This window comes from Ursus arctos, unplaced genomic scaffold (genome assembly GCF_023065955.2).
Source record: "Ursus arctos isolate Adak ecotype North America unplaced genomic scaffold, UrsArc2.0 scaffold_12, whole genome shotgun sequence".
In the NCBI taxonomy this organism is placed as follows: Eukaryota; Metazoa; Chordata; class Mammalia; order Carnivora; family Ursidae; genus Ursus; species Ursus arctos.
The window spans coordinates 42,242,644-42,255,658 of NW_026622786.1; the positions used below are offsets into that span (position 1 = coordinate 42,242,644).

General features: G+C 36.2%; 1 protein-coding gene across 3 annotated transcripts in view; it reads left to right on the plus strand.

Annotated features, from left to right (window-relative positions):
- USP33 (ubiquitin specific peptidase 33) overlaps nt 1–13,015 on the plus strand; it is a 52,074-nt gene that overhangs the window by 37,732 nt on the left and 1,327 nt on the right. For 2 of the 3 annotated variants that reach the window (XM_026497771.3, XM_026497772.3), the window contains exons 16-23: nt 301–346; nt 787–967; nt 1,833–1,959; nt 2,644–2,813; nt 3,911–3,992; nt 4,672–4,780; nt 11,692–11,794; nt 12,534–12,602. In XM_026497771.3, the coding sequence (XP_026353556.1) occupies nt 301–346; nt 787–967; nt 1,833–1,959; nt 2,644–2,813; nt 3,911–3,992; nt 4,672–4,780; nt 11,692–11,794; nt 12,534–12,602 (887 nt within the window). Of the gene's footprint in view, nt 1–300; nt 347–786; nt 968–1,832; nt 1,960–2,643; nt 2,814–3,910; nt 3,993–4,671; nt 4,781–11,691; nt 11,795–12,533; nt 12,603–13,015 lie in introns of those variants that run through there. The other variant, XM_044383725.1, reaches the window with a different exon arrangement.

Consider the following 13,015-nt stretch of genomic DNA (forward strand, 5'->3'; position numbering starts at 1 on the left):
ATTAGTATATATTTTTAAATTGGTTGCATATAATTCAGCAGTGAGCATTTTTTGTCCCTGTGTTTTCTAAAAGATTTTGCTGTATATTTAAAAATACTAATGGTGCCTGAGTCGCTCAGTCAGTAGAGTGTCTGCTTCTTGATCTCAGCTCAGGTCTTGATCTCGGGTCATGAGTTCAGGTCCTGAGTTGGGCTCCACACTGGGCGTGGAGCCTACTTAAAAAATTAAAAATACTAAAGCTTTTGTAGATTCATATGGTAAACAGGTTTACTTAATTTTGTTTTCTTTTTTCCTCTCCAGGTTAAGGAATGGAGTAAAGTTTTGTAAAGTACAAAAATTTCCTGAGGTATGGACTTTATTGTAATTAAGTTTATTTTATGTCGTAGGAACATAAAACAGTAACATAATACCATGTAGCATAGCTGATGAATGGAGTGGTTCTATTGACCAGTTGCTGTGTTTATATACCCTATTAGGATTATCCATTTTTAAGGTACTGAGGTAGATAACAAATAAGTGCCCTTATCTGTAAAACTGTGTTGAATGTAGTTTAATCAGACATTGTAGGATCTCGAAGGTTATAAAATATAAAAATAGAAAAACTAGTAGCTGTGAACTTATTAAGAAGTACCAGGTTTCACCATTTCTACATTGTAATGTCTCTGGAATCAGGTTATAATTGCAGGGTAATATTTAACTTTGACACTTAATTCAATATCTATATTTAATAGACTCCTTTGTCTAACATACAAAACAACAGAATTTTAAATAATCTTTCTCCTTTAGATTTTATGCATCCATCTTAAAAGATTCAGACATGAACTGATGTTTTCCACCAAAATCAGTACCCATGTTTCATTTCCGCTGGAAGGTCTGGATCTTCAGCCATTTCTTGCTAAGGATAGTCCAGTTCAGATTGTTACCTATGATCTTCTGTCAGTCATTTGTCATCATGGAACTGCAAGTAGTAAGTATATAGGTTTGACATATATTTAGATAAAAAAAATAAACAACGATCTGAATTGATCTCTTAAGAAAGACTTGATTAAATAAAAAAAATGTTAAAATGATATTTTTAATTTTTATTTTATTTTGGTTGTTAAAGATATGGCAGAAAAGTTTAGGAAATTCAATAATTTTCCTATGAAGTTTGAAATACTGGAAGTTACATTTGGTATAAAATTTAATAAGGACTTTAATGTCATTTTTACACTTTTTTTAAGATTATATTTTTCATTTCAAGTGGTGGTGGTGAGGATACATACTGGAAAAAAGTATGAGTATAGTTCTTGCTATATCTCAGTCTCTGCTAGGAACTGAGGATTCAAAAAGTGCTTTAATTCTTGGGGCACCCGAGTGGCTCAGTCGGTTGGTGTCTGATTTCGGCTCAGGTCATGATCTTAGGGTCCTGGAATTGAGGTGTTCGCCCCCCGCCCCCGCTTTGGGCTCCCTACTCAGCGGGGAGTCTCCTTGTCTTTCTCCCTCTGCCCCTCCCCCTGCTTTCTTTTTCTCTCAAATAAATAAATAATCTTTTTTTAAAAAAGTACTTTTAATTCTTTTTTTTTTTGTTTTTAAAGATTTTATTTATTTATTCGACAGGGAGAGACAGCCAGCGAGAGAGGGAACACAAGCAGGGGGAGTGGGAGAGGAAGAAGCAGGCTCATAGCGGAAGAGCCTGAAGTGGGACTCAATCCCGTAACGCCGGGATCACGCCCTGAGCCGAAGGCAGACGATTAACCGCTGTGCCACCCAGGCGCCCCTAAAAAGTACTTTAATTCTTATGTTAATTTTGTATTACTGAAATTATTTAAATTTTTTCAATTCAAATTCAGGTGGACACTATATTGCCTACTGCCGAAACAATTTAAATAATCTCTGGTATGAATTTGATGATCAAAGTGTCACTGAAGTTTCAGAATCTACTGTACAAAATGCAGAAGCTTATGTTCTTTTCTATAGGTAAGGAAGTAATTCTCATGGATAGGCTATTTTGACAAATATGGAAGAACGTCTTGCTTTGGGGTTATAACTTCTAAGACTCTCAAAATGTATTGCTGAGTAAAGATTAGAAATTGTTTTATTCTCATTTCATTTTGTGAGTAAAGTGAAAGGTTGTGTGCAGAATGATCTTTTCTTAGGAAAATGTTAAATCATTTAGTTGAAGGTCAAAGGAATAGCTTTTGTTTTAGGAAGATAGGTTTTGATAAATTAGGCACTGATGGTAGGAATTAAATACCAAATTTTCTCCTAAAATAGCTAATAAAGGAGGTATTACTATCAAAATGGATCTCTGATATTTTTCAGTATCTTGTAAAAGGTTAAATACTAGCTACTGAAAGAAGAAAACATTATTTAGATTGATCTTATTGACAAACATTTGAATGCCTACTGTGTGCCAGTGGTTAGGTGGATTATCAGTAGTTACGATAGAAGTGTTGATAGTATAGTAGTTATGATATAAATTGTTGCCCTTTAGGGGTATATAATGTAGTTGGGGGGGTGATATAAAGTACATTTCTCTTGAATAAGCCCCAAGCCTAGTAAGATTCATGGTATTACTGTGTGTGCTAAGAGGAAAAATCCATTTACTAGTGTGATGGAGTAAAATGCATGTTAAGTTTAACGAATCATTGTCCTTAACAGGAAAAGTAGTGAAGAGGCACAAAAAGAGAGACGAAGGATATCAAATTTATTGAACATAATGGAGCCAAGTCTCCTTCAGTTTTATATTTCTCGACAGTGGCTAAATAAATTTAAGACCTTTGCTGAACCTGGCCCTATTTCAAATAACGATTTTCTCTGTATTCATGGAGGTAAGAAATTTTGTAACGAAAAGTAGTGGTAGGGGTTTGCTGTTAAATAATTTACAAATTAGGAAGAGCCAGAAGTTTTCCTCTTCCACTTCTCATTTCTTCATCTGCAGTCTAACTTAAATGTGTTTAATTTTCTAGTTCCAGAAATTGGCTTTTTCTTCGATTTACAGGCCATCTGTAGCCTCTTCATAGAAGAGATGATTGTTGAGAACCTGTTCCAAACCCTGTGCTAGACCCTGAGAATACCAAGGATACTATTTCTGTTCTCTAAACTCTAATTTCATAGTAGAGGCAGAGATAGATGCAGCCAGTTATGGTACAGTGAGCACTTCTATTACACATTATTTTTTTCGGCTGAGTGGCATTCAGCTCCCAGATAGATCCATGATTCTTATCCCTTTTGTCTAAATTAATAGGTGGCTCTTTTCCTAAGTAATGTATTTGGAATTTAACAAAAAAGCCTCTTACACTTACTTGCTATATATAACTTAAGCCTTTGTGATCGGCTACGTTTGTGTTTGTACCCATGATAAATGTGACTCCTTGATTAAATTTCATTGGTTGAAGACTTAATATTCTTGTTAATTAACTATTTTTGTAGTGAAACCGCAAGAGATAGTAGGAATATCCTCTAGTGGATATAGAAACCTAAACCTTGAAAGGGAAGGTTTCGGTATGTGAATTTATCTCCTATTATTTCCCCACGTGAACTACTATTTCCCCATAAAGTTTTAATGGTATTTATCTTTGACTGCCTTTTATTATAGTTAGGTGTATAAGTGCCTTGTTCCTTTTGCTAGCTCAAGCTCTATGAAGGAAAGATTGTCTCTTATTTTTCTTTGATTTCTCTGAATATATAGCCAAGGTTTAGTAAAGATTTACAGTAAGTTACTTGAAGATCTTGGTTAGCTGATTTTTCTCTACTTCAAGAAATATGTTCATTTTTAGGAACATAATCACCAGAAATGCTTATACTTAAATTTTAAGAACAATGATTTAAAAATGCCAGTGATTAAATCAGTTTAAAAAGGAGTTTAACCTTTGAAAGTTGTATAAAGGAATTTAAGAATGAGACACACCCATCTGAACTTTTTTAGGTGTTCCTCCACGAAAAGCTGGTTATATTGAAGACCTGGTTTTGATGCTGCCTCAGAACATTTGGGATAACCTATATAGCAGGTTTGTTTTTTAAATCAGACAATATGGTATTGTGAAAATCAGTTGGTGAAACTATTTAAAAGGGAATTGTATTATTTCACATATGCTCCTTGTGCCTTATGTTGCTTATGTAGGAAATCCTCTGTTTTCCATCATTTTTCATTCTGAAATTTGAATAGAAAGACTTTGTAGTTAATGTGATGCTAGTCTAGATTATGTAATTCTAATTATCTATATCTGTAAAAGCATATGGTGATATTTAACTCTGAAATTTTAAAGTTTTAAATTTTATTTTAAAGCATTTCATATATAATTTCCTTACTATATTTACTTAGTTACATACTGAAGAGAAAGCCTCCTTCTGATTAAAATTTGATTAAGACTATGGCTGCATTGAACTAAGATTTATGTTGTATTGTAATTTGTTGTTGACTCTAACATATTTGGTAGCAGAAATACCCATAAGGGAAAGTTAAAATACAAAGATGGTTAGTCAATAAATTGAGTCATTGACCGATAAACATAAAATCAAGTTGTTAAAATCATACGATTTTTACATTAGTTTAATTATGACTGAGAGTTTTACTGTGGGGATGTATTCTTTACTAGGGATTTAACCACTAACTCAGTTGGAGACAAATTTCCTAGAACATCCACTTTCTTCAACATTATCATAATTATTAAATTCTTCATGCTGTAGGTATGGAGGAGGACCAGCTGTCAACCATCTGTACATTTGTCACACTTGCCAAATTGAGGCAGAGAAAATTGAAAAAAGAAGAAAAACTGAATTGGAAATTTTTATTCGGGTAAAAGTGATGCTTTTTGAATTGTAAATGTGATCTAGGATAAAGAACTGACAATTAGTAGAACTATTACATTAACTATATTATATTAATGAAATGATTAGATGGAAGAGTCGTAATAGATTTTAAGTGTTCTGGGTGTATAACAGTGAGAGACAGGTCACTGAAATTCTAGTGAGTTAAGTTCTTTTGTGGGATTTTTATTTTCATGGTAATAAATTTTGTTTTACAGATTGGCATTTGCAGGTAATCCACTGAAATGGTAAATTATAGGTTTCCTTCAGTTAGTGTTTTTCTGAAAGCATCTACCCAGACTGCATTCTCTACTTCCATCTTGTTGTGAAATATAGTATTGTTTTGTGGGACTGTCTCTACTTACAGATAAACCCCTTAAAATGAGTATGTTGTGAAGCATTCCTTGATTGCAGGCAACAATCTGAAAGTGGTCACAGAATGAATAGAAGAGCTAAACAACTAGGTTTTTCTTGTTTGTTTGCTTGTTTTGGGTTTGTTTTTTTTTTAAATAATCTATTTGATCTTTTTAAGGAAATGTAAACTATATCTGTGCAGTTTTCACAGTTACCAATACAGTGGAATTAGCCTTTGGCAGTTTTAAAATACATCACATTATCTACTTTTTGAAAAGGATCAACATGCAAGTAAATTAAAAACCATTTAAATGTGGGGGAGTAGGAGATACAGGTTCTGGTTATGGAATGAATAAGTCACAGGAATAAAAGGCATAGTGTAAGGAATATAGTCAATGATGCTATGTTAGTGATGGATCAAGACAGATGGCAGCTACACTTGTGGTGAACACAGTATAATGTATAAACTTACGGAATCACTATGTCCTTTACCTGAAGCTGAAATGTAACATTGTGTGCCAACTCTACTCAAAATCATTTAAATGTGTATATGTTGACTAAATGACCTATCCATATGCAAATTCAGGTTTTTTTCTGTGGGCTCAGAACTATTTGAGGGTTTTAGGTTCTGAAGTTTTAAAACATCACAGTGGGGGCTCCTGAGTGGCTCAGTCTTTAAGCGTCTGCCTTCAGCTCAGGTCATGATCCCAGCGTTCTAGGATCAAGCCCCGCATCCGGCTCCCTGCTCAGCACATCCGGCTCCCTGCTCAGCGGGAAGCCTGCTTCTCCCTCTCCCTCTGCTGGTGTTCCCTCTCTCTGTCAAATTAAAATAAACAAACAAACAAACAAACATCACAGTGGTTGAGAAAAAAGAAACATTTAAGCATGCACTAATGATATGCACTAATTCAGAGAGGCAAAATGAAGTAATTTATAGATAATAAGATAAGTAATTAAAGAGGAGAAACAGTCATAGTATTACTGGTTAATTATAGCAAATTACCAGTCTAGGTTACTATTATTATTACTATTTTTAAAAGATTTTATTTACTTATTTGTCACAGAGAGAGCACAAGCAGGGGGAGCAGCAAGCAGAGGGAGAAGCAGGCTCAGGTGGGGGACTCAATCCCAGGACCCTGGGATCATGACCTGAGCCAAAGGCAGACTTAACCAACTGAGCCACCCAGACATCCCTAGGTTATTATTATTTTATGTCCACTGCTAAACTGCCAGGTTTTATGAACAAGGACTAGTACAGTTCCAATTATCTAGGTAGCAAGAAGTAAGTCTCTTCAATGTGTTGTTGTCAGTACCATAGCTCCAACTATATATTTATGATCCAAATACACAGTATGGAATCCTAGTAGAATTTGGGTCACCTTAGAGGCATATGCATTGATAATCCTACTAAGACTATCTTGGTGGAGGGATGGTAATTTTGTAAGGGAAAATTAAGATTCTTTCAGTAAGAGAGGGGAAGATGTTGTTAAATAGACAGATGAACAGTATGTTTCATGTTATGGCTGCCCAGCACACATTTACACATACGCATATACCTGCTTCTTTTCGTGGATTTAGGATTTTTGTGTGTGTGCTGTTGCCTAAAGTAAAGAAATTTTCACACACACAGGAAGATAGTATAGGTATCGATTTGTTTGTTGTGCTTGGGCCTCATTTGTTTCCTAAACCTAAGGAGGCAAATTTTAGTTGAATATTTAAAATAGTTCATTCCATGAATGCTTAAATAAATGGCTAATGGCTGTATCCATTAGGGTTTGGGGAACAGAAACCATTCTAAGTATTTTGAGTATAAGAAGAATATAGGCAAAGAAAGACTTAAACATCTACTGAAAGGACTGGGCAGTGAAGGTCAAGGAGACCACTGCTGACTCTTAGGAAATCTGGGAGTAGGTTAGGCTGCCATGCTGGAGGTAGGAGTGGGGATAGTGGGTTGTTTCAGAGCCCAGACAGGTTAAGGAAAACTTTCGTGGTGCGTGCCCAGTCAGGGCACTGTGTGCCCATTGAAGCCCAGGCAAGATGAGAATGGATACCTGTGTTGGTTGGGGGTTGGGGGATGGTGAGTGATAGAATTGAGAGATTGGTTCCATATGTAGAATTCATCAAATAATAAGTACAATGAGAGCCAGATTTCTCATTGTCAGATAAGAGAGTTACAGATGTGGAAAGGAAGAAAACTAAAATAGATTGTGCTATTAGTATTAGATCGGATTTGTAGGTGCCTTTGTGAACTCATGGTCATACATTCATACATACATAGGTACAGGTGTGTGTGTGTGTGCGTGTGTATACATATATAGAAACAAATGATATACCAAATGATTGCCTAACTTTGTTACTAAAAGGGCCTGGGAGCAATGATAATACCTAACTCTCATCACGTTTTGGCTTCTTAACATCTTTTTCCACTAAAAGGTACCAGCCTTCCTTAGAGAAATGGCTGGTTCATATCAATGTTAATTTCCAGATTTTTGTCATTTGTATTAGTTTTGTAGGAAAATGTCCTTGTACATATGAAATTACACCAAGATGTTTGGAGGAAAGGAACATGTTTAGCAACTTACTCTCAGTGGTCTGAAGAAAGAAAATTTCTTTGTGTTACATTGGAGTTTTCCTGTAAGTTTGAGATTGTTTCAAAGTTAAAAAATTAAAAACTGCACAAAACCTCTGGAAATTATCTCTACTGCTTGCCACTGGTAAATCTTAGGAGAAGGCTCAGAAATCTAAGAAACCTGATAAGCTGCTAATCTCAGGATCCTGGTGGGTTATTTTAAGGGTGCTCATATAATGCAAGATACTGCTGTTAAAGATGTTAGCCTGTGACACCAAGTGAAGGATTCTTGGGAAGATGCTTGGAAGTGGTGGCAAAATCCTACATATGCCATCTGTGGATGCCTCAGTCACAGCTGCCACCAGTGGGGAGAAAAATTTCCTTCGTGACTTCCACATATTGCATATACCATTGATAGTGCCTAACCTGGAGTACTACTGGCATGGTGTCTTGGAAAATGTAGGCTTCTCCTCTTCACAGAAGAGAGTGTAAGAATGAATGGAAATGATGCATTACGGGCCGTACAGTGAAGTCTGCCTCTTGTCAGCTCAGCATTTATACACATTCATACATGTAAGCAACAGCAGTAGCAACAGTTTTACATTTCTATTTAACACTGTGCAACTAGCTCATGTACTAACACATGCTGCATTTACCTTTTCCTAAACTTTGGAGACCCAGAGTTCTATGAGTCACTATATCCACTTTCGGATGTTAGTCATTCATCTTTAGTCCAGTCAGTTCAGTCACAATCTCCTTTTTATACTGTGATCTAAAGAATATTGGGGCACCTGGGTGGCTCAGTCGGTTAAGCATCTGCCTTTGGCTCAGGTCATGATCTCAGGGTCCTGGGATTGAGCCCCACCTTGGGCTCTCTGCTCAGTGGGGAGCCTGCTTCCTTGGCCCCTCCCCCCACTCATGCTCGTGCACTCTCTCTTTCTCTCAAATAAAATCTTAAAAAAATCTTAAAAAATAGAGGAATGAAAGGAAGGAAAAGTAAATTGGTAATTTTTCACAAATTTGGTAAATGTTTACAGATATGTATATGCAGTAAGGAAGAAATGTATGTCTACAGCTGATTATTTACCCATTCCATATTCCCTGTTTTCTTAATCAGCACTTCAGTTGGTTATGGTTGTGTTTACCTGGTAAAGTAACCCAGACTATGATTTCAGAAGAATCTGAGGTCTTTGTAATCTTGGTTTAGATTTCTCTAGTCTGTTAGCTTTTAACCTCTGCATATGGAAATACTGAATGGTGTCTGCCAGTGGGTTGAATGGTAGTCCCCGAAAAAGGTTATCTCCATGTTCGAATCTCTGTGACTTGACCTTAACTGTGAATGTAACCTTACTTGAAAAAGGGTCTTTTATATGTAATTAATTTAAGGATATTGAGATGAGGTCATCCTGGATTATCTGCGTGGACCCTAAATTCAGTGATAAATATCCTTACAAAGAAGATACACAGAAGAGATACACAGAAAAGGTAAAAGCCATATGAAGACAGGAGGCAGAGATGAGAATATACAGCCACAAAGCAGAAGCTTGAAGAAGCAAGGAACAGAATTTCCCCTAAAGTCTCCCTGAAAGTATGTTCCTGCCTATACCTTGATTTTGGGCTTCTGTTCTCCAGAACTTTGGGAGATGAAATATTTGTTTTCAGGCACCAAGTTTGTGGTAATTTGTTACAGCAGCCCTCTGAAACTAGTACAATGGGTTTAATCTGGTTTTCAGCTGTAATCCTCCTTGCTCCTATTGTATAGTGGTCATTTTATTTCACCCTTTATATAACCAGTCCTGTAACCCACTCTGCGTTTCGGTTCAGTGACATAGCCAGAGGAGTATTTCGACTTTCAGTCCAGTAAAACCATTGTTGTTTCCCTTTGGAATCAAATACCTCCAAACTATTAGAGGCCAAAGTTGTGGAGATAAGAAGCAACGCTTTCGTGAATATGTCATTAGGTACTAATGGATACATCCTCCTAGTTTATTTATCTGGTACCTAGCCTCATATATTCTGGTTATGGGAAAAACAACACCATGTATTGGTTTCTGGTTTGTCGCACATACCACAGCATAGAGGATAGTACCAACCCCATAAAGTTTTGTCACTGCATACAAAAACTGAGTCTTCAATAGGCCAGCAGCTTTTAGGTGATGCCACATGATAAGGTCAGTGACTCCCATGGACGTGAGCCTATTTCTTCATTTATTTTGTGTAAAATAAGTTCCGTAGTTAGAAGTAATGTGGGATATTATCTCAGTGAATGAGACATTCAGTAGGACCAAGAATGGTGGCGGGGAAAAAAGACCAAGAGTGGTGGTACTGGGAAAAACATTGTAGGTCAGGAAGCTAGAACCAAATCCAGTGTAAGTTCTAGGTATTTGTAAATCACATGTCATCAAAAGTCTATCTCCAAACTATATAAAGGATTCATACAACTAAGACAAATGTTTCAGTTTAAAACTAAGGAAAATAGGGGCACCTGGGTGGCTCAGTTGGTTAAGCATCCGACTCTTGATTTCGGCTTAGCTCATGATCTCATGGTTGTGAGTGAGGTTGAACCCTATGTCAGGCTCTGTGCTGAGTGTGGAGTGGAACCTGCTTAAAATTCTCTTTTCCTCTCCCTCTTGTGCTCTCTCTCTTAAAAAAAAAAAAGAAAAAAAATTTTAATAGACATTATTTCTAAGATGGTATGACTAGTAAATACATGAAAAGAAACACTATCAGCAGCCATTAGGAAATACAACTTAAAATTCATGAAATACTATCACACAGTTTTTACAATGGCTAAAATAAGTGGATAATATCAAACGCTAGCAAGAATGTGGAACAACTGGAATTGTCATATGCTGGTGGGAATGCAAAATGTTACATGCTAAATGACAGTTTGACAATTTCTTGTAGGTTAAATAAACACTTAGCATGTGACTTAGCAATGTCACCCCTGAGTATTTACTCCAGAGAAATGAAAACTTATGTTCACAAAAACCTGTACACGGGGCATCTAGCTGGCTCAGTCCGTAGAGCATGCGACTCTTGATCATGGGGTCATGAGTTGAGTCCCATGTTAGGTATAAAGCTTACTTTAAAAAAAAAAAAAAAGGAAAGGAAAAAAAAACTTATACACAGATGTTCATAGCAATATTGCTTATAATTGACTCAAACTGGGAACAATTGAAATGTTATCAGCTGGCAAATAAACAAAATATGGTAGCTCTACAATAGAATACTACTGGCAATAAAAAAAGATTGGATTATTGATGCATGCAGCAACATGGTTGAACCTCCGAAACATTATGCCAAATGGAAGAAGATAGATGTGAAAAGGCTGTGTGATGTCAAATTCCATTTATATGAAACATCTGAAAAATGGGAAACAATAAAGACAATGTAAATCAGTGGTTTCCTGGGGCTGAGAACAAGAGATGGACTGTAGAAACTGTAGAATGGTGGAGGGGAACTCTTTGGGGTGTGAGAGGTGTTCTAAACTGGTTTGTGGTGGTGGTTGCAAAACTATAAATTTACTGAACCCCCCCCCCCTTTTTAAAGATTTTATTTACGACATGTACAAGATTATTCATTGCAGCATTGTGTTTGTAATAGCAATGTGTCCACCAATATCTTAAGTGAACAGAAGTAAAGGGTAGACAGTGGACATAGTATATTTAAATAAGATTTACACATTTGATTTTTAATAAGTATGTAGAGTATTTATTGCTTTGAAGACTTGCCTTGACCATTTTGATTTACTCAGTGCCATTCTTCTTTCGTGTGTACTTGTAAATTTTGAGACATAATGTAGACTTACTTGTTTACTAATAGGTATTACAGTGGTACTAAGATAACTTAGCATCAATGTACATCACATTCTTTATGAGGAATTGGCCTTATCAAATGCTAAAGTAAAATGGTTGTATTGTTCTGCTGTAAAGCAAGTTCTAGATATTAGGTGACTGATTTTTTTCTCCCTGTAGCTCAACAGAGCATTCCAAGAGGAGGACTCTCCAGCTAGTTTTTATTGCATCAGTATGCAGTGGTTTAGAGAATGGGAAAGTTTTGTGAAGGGTAAAGATGGAGGTAAGTAGTTAACTGAAAAATGAAATTCTTTGCTGATTTTTTGTTTATTAGACAAATATTTTTTGAATATCTGTATGCACTTGGGATTACACCAGTGAACAAAAGCGAAAAAGATCCCTGCCCTCAGGGATCTAACATTCTAGCTTATATTCTGGTTAGTTGTTTTAAACCTATGTCATGACTTACAGCATATTCCCAGCAGGAATAAGGAACTGAACAAATTTAGTCTACAATCTTAATATTGAAAAGTTAAAAAAAATCCACCCAACAATAAGACTGGTTACATAATGGTTTAACCATTACAGTGACATACTGTGTGGACATTTCATTTTATAATGCTTTTATTGTTTTTAGTTTAAGTAATGACAGTCTGAAATAATTCAAGAATTACATAATTTCTTTTTAAATTACAAAAGAATTATTCTTTTATAACATAAAAAAAAAGTGCATTTTAACCTGTAGTCCTCAAATGGACAGTTAAGAGTGAGATTTTTAGATGGTAGTGAGAGAGCCTCCCCCCCTTCCTTTCTTGGTTCTATTTTGGGATGGGAATGAAGACCCAAAAAGGAAGAGGCTCAGAAGATAGTTAAAAATTAACTGTAATAATCTGACTACAAAATAATCAATTTGATTATATAGTTACATCCCTCAATTATTTCAGGCACAGTAATACGTAATTCTTTGGTACATTTCTTTGAAAAGTATGCATTTTGATCCTTTGTTTTTCCTTTTGACTTAGATCCTCCAGGTCCTATTGATAACACTAAAATTGCCGTCACTAAGTGTGGCAATGTGATGCTCAGGCAAGGTAAGTTGACTAATACTTAAGCCATTTGTCACTGTCAAGAATATAACATTACTAGCCATCTGTGCCACTTTTTTACCCAGCTCAGTGATATAATTCATACACGAAGAAGTTAAATAGTGGAAAAGCTGCCAATGTTTGTTAAGTGAGGAAAGGTTTTTTTTTTTATTTTTTTTTATTTGACAGAGACAGCCAGCGAGAGAGGGAACACAAGCAGGGGGAGTGGGAGAGGAGGAAGCAGGCTCCTAGGAAGGAGCCCGATGTGGCGCTCGATCCCAGAACGCTGGGATCACGCCCTGAGCCGAAGGCAGACGCTCAACCACTGCGCCACCCAGGCGCCCCGTGAGGAAAGGTTTAAGGCTGTTGATAGTAGCTAGGAAAAAGTACTAAGACCATAATGTTGCAGCTTATAACAA